At 40.1% G+C, this 6,527-nt stretch overlaps 1 protein-coding gene across 1 annotated transcript in view; it reads left to right on the forward strand.

The window, feature by feature from the left end:
• The window catches only part of MAP4K5 (mitogen-activated protein kinase kinase kinase kinase 5), a 119,324-nt gene that overhangs the window by 55,229 nt on the left and 57,568 nt on the right, over positions 1 to 6,527 (forward strand). Inside the window, exons 8-10 of the mRNA XM_005867917.2 lie at positions 645 to 692; positions 781 to 823; positions 2,065 to 2,137. Coding sequence (XP_005867979.1) covers positions 645 to 692; positions 781 to 823; positions 2,065 to 2,137 — 164 coding nt within the window. The remainder of the gene's footprint in view (positions 1 to 644; positions 693 to 780; positions 824 to 2,064; positions 2,138 to 6,527) is intronic.

The raw sequence follows: 6,527 nt of genomic DNA on the forward strand, positions 1-6,527 counted from the left end.
TTGGGGTTGGGGCCCCCCCCCCCATGCACGAATTTCATGCACCGGGCCACTAGTATATAATAAAAGGCTGATATGCAAATAAACTGAATGGCGGAACAACCAGTTACTATGATGTGCACTGACCACCAGGGGGCAGATACTCAATGCAGGAGCTGCCCCCTGGTGGTCAGTGCACTCCCACAGGGGGAGCGCCACTCAGCCAGAAGCCAGGCTCACTGCTGGCGAGCACAGCAGCAGTGGCTGGAGCCTCTCCTGCCTCCACGGCTTAAGCCTTAAGCCATCAGTCAGACATCCCCCGAGTGCACGACATGCATCAGGCCTCTAGTAGTAAAATAGTTCTGATTTTTTTATCAGAAATGAATTTGAAATCTTAAAGTATAGTAAACATTGACTAGTAAAAATAACAAGTATGAAATCATGATCAATCATTTTTATGTTTTTATTATTACTAGAATGTTGTGCACGGGTGTGTGGGGGGGTCCCCTCAGCCCGGCCTGTGCCCTCTCACAGTTAGAAACTCATTGGGGGTTTTTAGCCACCAGAAAGACATTTTCGTTTTTCTTATTCAATAAGAATTCAAGCAGGAAGTTTAGGCATCAGTTTTGCAATTTTGCTAATGCTACCTTTTATTTTTTTAATTTTAGGGTCTTGCCTATTTGCATACTAAAGGCAAAATGCATAGAGATATCAAAGTAAGTATATTTAATATGTTTAAATTGATGATTTTATTGGAATGAATTTTATGATACTAATTAAATAGTATTTGTATTTTTGTTTTAGGGTGCAAATATTTTATTGACAGATCATGGTGATGTAAAATTAGGTATGTTATTTCAAGTTTCTAACATTTTTCCAAAATTTTAATAAATTTTAAATTTAACATTAGACAAGTTTAATAATCATGTCAAGAACCATGTTCATTGTTTGACCCTGCAGTTTTACTCCTGAGACTCAGTTTAAGGAGATTAATTCTAAAGATAAAAAAATCCATATTCACAGAAGGGTTAATCATAATATTATCTGTAATAGAAGAAAATAAGAGCATAGTTTTAGCAATAGAAAAACTGTTAAATTGTGATAAATCCACTTAAGAAACATTATTCAGTCAGTCATCTTGGCCAGGTGGCTTAGTTGGTTGGAGCGTCAACCTGTGCACCGGAAAGTTTCGGGTTCCATCCCTGTCAGGGTGTGTACAGGAGGTGATCAATTGATGTTTCTCTCTCCCTTCCTCTCTCTCTAAAATCAATAAGAGCATATCCTTGGGTGAGGATTTAAAACAAATTAATAGTTAAGAAGAGTAAGAGTAAAATCCCATGATCTGTTACATGACAAAAATGAACTATATTTGTATTTAGTTTTTTACAACCATGTTTAGCAACAACAATAACAAAGTTTATACATAGAAGAAGAACTTTTTTGCTTGGCCAAAGCTCACCAACTTCCCTCCCACCAGGGTACACTCAAAAAACATTTTTTTTAATAATAGCACCAAAATACTAACCTGGTTGTGTTAGAATAAAAGGAATTCAGGTGGGTGTTTTATTTTTTGCTATATTTTTCAAATTAACTTAAAAAAACATATGTTCTTATTGATTTCAGAGAGAGGAAGGGAGAGGGAGAGAGATTAAAACATCAGTGATGAGAGAGAATCATCAATGGGCTGTATCTTGCACACCCCAACTGAGGATCAAGTCCTTAACCCCCAGCATGTGTCCTGACTTGGAATCAAGCCGTAGCTTCCTGGTTCATGGGTCAATGCTCAACCACTGAGCCACACCGGTCGGGCTCAAATTAACTTTAATGTGCTTGTCATAAAAATATTTTTATTAACTTTGTCCTTAATAATGTACATTTTCATTCTAGTAAAGCACCAGTAAATTATTTTCTTTTAATGGGTGTGTTATAAATCAAGCAAGAAGGAATTTAGGTATTCAATTTTTATATATTTCCCTAGCATTACTATCTGAATTATTAATAATGTCAAGCCTAAGGATGAAACTTAGAAATGTTAATGCTTTTATTGAAAAGAACTAAAATTTTCTGTTTTATTTTTTCCCCCACCAGCTGACTTTGGTGTAGCTGCAAAAATAACAGCTACCATTGCAAAGAGAAAATCTTTCATTGGCACCCCTTACTGGTAAGACAAATTTATATTATAATTGAATTTTATGCATTTTCATTTCTTTAGGAAGTCTGAAGGCTTGTATGCTCCTTGATACTATCATAATTCTAATTGGGTCGGGAAATTTTGATACTCAAAATTTCCCGACCCAATGTTAAAATTCTAATAATTTCTGCCATCTCTGGGATCTTGTATTGAGAGCACTCATATGTATGAGAGTTTCAAAAGAAAGACTCATATTACAATCTCTTGTCATTTTGTTACCCTTTCTTTTGGTATTGCTTCTATTTTAATCTTGGACTTTGCTATCTATCTGTTTGTTAAAACTCATGCATCCTACCCTACTCATAATGCATCCTACCAATTACTGACAAAATAATCTTTCTAAAACACTGCGTTCAGCCCTGGCCGCTGTGACTTGGTTGAGCATCGTTCTGTGCGCTGAAAGGTTTCTGTTCAATTTCCAGTCAGGGCACATACCCAGGTTGCGGGTACCATCCCCGGTCAGGGTGTTTGCAGAAGGCAACTTAACCGATTGATGTTTCTCTCTCACATTGATGTTTCTCTCTCTCTCTCCCTCTCTAAAATCAATTTTAAAAAATTAAAAAATAAATTCATTAAACACTGCTTTCATTAGTGAAGACAGATAATTGAAATATAATAAAAAGCCTAGTAATAAATTTCAATATGTAAAATCATTTAATGAATATTATAAATGGTGCCATTTAATGTTTGATGAAATTTTGGATATTTTACTGGTATTATTTGGATAATTTTTTATTTGGAAAGAAATTTAAGTACCTCTATACCTCATATTAATATCAAAATAAATTGTATATGGAAATAGTCAAATATAAAACTAAAACCAAAAGAAGTATCAATGACTAGAGTTGAGTAGCCCATGCCCAGCCCATATGGCTCTCATGGTTGAGCATTGACCCATGAACCAGGAGGTCAAGGTTTGATTGTCAGGGCACATTCCCGTCATGGGTTGTGGGCTCAATGTCCAGTACGGGGTGTGCAGGAGGCAGCCAATCGATGATTCTCATCATTGATGCTTTTGTCACTCTCTCCCTCCCTCTCTGAAATTAACAAAAATAAATTTAAAGAGTTGTATAAGCCTTTCTTGGCATAAAATGTTAAAGGGAAAAATTGATAGATTTAACTACATGAAAATTTCAAGTTATTATATGTCCACCCACTTAAAAGGGAACAGCAAGTAACAAACCAGGAAGTAATGGCTAAAATATGACAAACTAGGTTTTAATATCTTTAATATGTAAGTTTTTTTTTTCAATATTCACCCAAGGATATATTTTTCCATTGCTTTCTAGAGAGAGTGGGAGGGAAGGAGGAGATGGGAGTGGGGGAGGGAATAGAGAGAGAAACATCAATGTGATGTGAGAGAGACACATTGATTGTCTCCCACATGCGCCCCTACCCAGGCTGGGGAACTTGCAACTGAGGTATGTGCCCTTGACCAGGAATCTAACCCAGGCCTCTAGTCCGCAGGCCGACACTTTAACCATTGAGAAAAACTGGCTAGGACAATATGTAAGTTCTTCATAAGACAATAAAGAGTGTTTCCTTAGAAGCAGAGTTATTAAAATCATACATATAAGATATCATAAAATATGAAAAAAATTTCCCCCAATGATGACAAAAAATGCAAATTAAATAAACAATTACATTCTTTTCTATCAAATTGGAAAATATTTGGAATCATGGGTAATATCTATCACTATCACTAAATATTTGATAATGAAAGTAGAAATTGGTTGAACAGTTTTGAAAGATAATTTGGCAACAATTTTTTTCATAAACCTTAAGTAATTTTTATGTTCTAGTCTCAATTCTGCTTGTATTAATTTATCAGAGACATACAGATTTACATATTAAGAACTTTATCAAATACTTTAATAATGAAAAATAGAGGGAATAGATGCATATCCAGTAGAAATTAGTTAAGGAAATTATGGACATTCATTCAAATTAATGGAATAAATTGCTGGTATTAAAAATCCTGTTGTAAAAGATGAATGATTAGTGTATAGGCTCATGATATAATGTTAATTTAAAAAGGAAGATTAAAAGCATATGCAATATTATACCATTTTATAGAAGGTATGTGTGTGTTTTAAATTTATGGATAAAATGTGTGAAACAGTGGTTCTCTTTGGATGGTATAATTGTTAACTTGTTTTCTTCCATATTTTGTCATATATTCCAAATTCTCTTCAGTCAACACATATTACTTTTAACCACAGAAACAAGCCCCGATTTAAATAAAGTTAAAAGAAAATAGGTGAGTTAGATTACCTATAAAATTTCATTCTTCACATGCCTATTTCCTCTTTAATCTCTTTTCTGTAGCTGTCCTTCCCAGTCAACACTCTTCTTTAGTCAAAATTATCAGTTTTTTGTACCCTGACTATTCTGGATATTGGTTATTACCTCCCTAGTATAGTTGTCTTAAGTCCTATTCTGTCTGAAGAGTGGCATACTCTCTGCCTTACTTCACCAATGGCTGAGTGATTGGTCACATCTCTGTTTTCCACTGAACCAGGAAGTGCAACAGTCCTGGTCAGCTTGGTGCTGCAATTAGCCACTAACACCTGACTCCAGTGGGCAGAGGAGATGAAACCCACAAGCTTTTTCTGGGATCTAGCTCAGCTTCTTTCCTCTATGAAATTTGCCTTCAGTCACCTTGCTCCATGGTGATCATTTTCTTCTCTTTGTTTCTATACCCATTATTACTATCTAGTACTTGCAGAGAGCATGTACATGTTGGCATTTTCAGTATATGTATTTTATATCCTTAACCACATTTTAGTTGAGAGACATTTGTTATATAACTTTTTGAAACCTAAGTGCATATAAAAGCAACTTCTACCTTGTGGGTATTCAATATAAATATAAATTAATTTTAAGATAGTAAACATCCTATCTAATAATAGACAAACATGCTGATTAACCGTAACTTCGCTACCCTTCCCATTGGCTAATCAGGGCGATATGCAAATTAACTGCCAACTAAGATGACGGTTAACCGCCAACAAAGATGGCGGCTAATTTGCATACTGCAGGCAGATCCCGCTGCCGCCCAAGGTGAGATCCTGGCCTGCCGTGTCTTGGGCAGTGTCTTGGGCCGGGTGGGCAGGGCAGGCGGCAGCAGGATCTGAGCAGCTGCTACTCCCATCGCGGGATCTGGGCCTGCCATGTCTTGGGCGGGGTGGGCAGGGCGGATGGCAACGTGATCTGAGCTGCTGTCCGCCCCAGCGCAGGATCCGGGCCTGCTGTGTCTTGGGCGGGGTGGGCGGCAGCAGATCTGAGCGGTCGCTCGCCCCAGCGCGGGATCCGAGCCTGCGGTTTCTTGGGCGGGGTGGGCAGGGTGAGCGGCAGCGTGATCCGTGAGAGGGCACAGGTTGGGCTGAGGGACCCCCCTTCCCTGCCAGTGCACAAATTTTTGTGCACGGGCCTTCTAGTCCTATATAATAAAAGAGAAACATGTAAATTGACCATCCCTCCACTATGTTCACCAGCCAATCCGGAGAGTATGCAAATTAACCCGACAAAGATGGCGGGTTAATTTGCATATGCAGGCGCTGAGTGGCCTGGGAACATCCTTGGGAGGCCGCTCCTGGCCTGTAGGCCCGCGCATAGGCCCTGAGCAGCCAGGGTCCCAGAATGCCCCTGGCCACTCTGGGCCTACGGGCGCAGGCGCCAAGCAGATGTTCCCGCCCCATGGCTGCTTGCGCGTGCACCGGCACCAAGCAGCGGCCCGGGTCCACGCCCCCAAGCCCGGTGCCCATCACGGGGCGAACAGGCCAGGCCAGGCCTCCCCGTGATCCCAGGCGAAGAAGCTGCTCCGCTGACCAGCCTGCACTATGGACCTGTTTGGGTGGGTGGCGCGGAGTCTGGAGCCTCTAGCCTGCAGCCACGGGAAGTCTCCCTCTCCCGAGAGTTAGGAGTACCAGCCCAGGTCCACCCAGAGGCCCGGTCCTGACTGAGGGGGTGAGTTCCTGCAGGCTGGGGTTTGATCCCTAGGCATTAGCAGTAGGAGACCAGTGCCTATGTTATTGCTGTGTGTCCGGGTTTTAATTGGACAAATGCCTGGCGGTCCTGGGCGCCAGCTTAGCCAAATCTTTTAGGCGGAGAATTCTGTCTGGGTTTCCTCAGATTCCCTCAGCCACTACTCACCTCTCTGTAAAGGCGCAGAACAAGTGAGGCCCCTTAAATAAAAATCAGAGGTCTCCAGCAACAGTGGGCCTCTCTCATCACAGTCATTTGGACTGGATGACATTTGAGTATTTATCTAGGCACCATGACAGGGAACACACAAGCTCAAGTCATGATCTCTGCCCTTAAATAATTCACAATCTTATTAGAGCGAGTGGATGATAAA

The sequence above is a fragment of the Myotis brandtii genome, unplaced genomic scaffold (genome assembly GCF_000412655.1).
Source record: "Myotis brandtii unplaced genomic scaffold, ASM41265v1 scaffold253, whole genome shotgun sequence".
Classification (NCBI taxonomy): domain Eukaryota; kingdom Metazoa; phylum Chordata; class Mammalia; order Chiroptera; family Vespertilionidae; genus Myotis; species Myotis brandtii.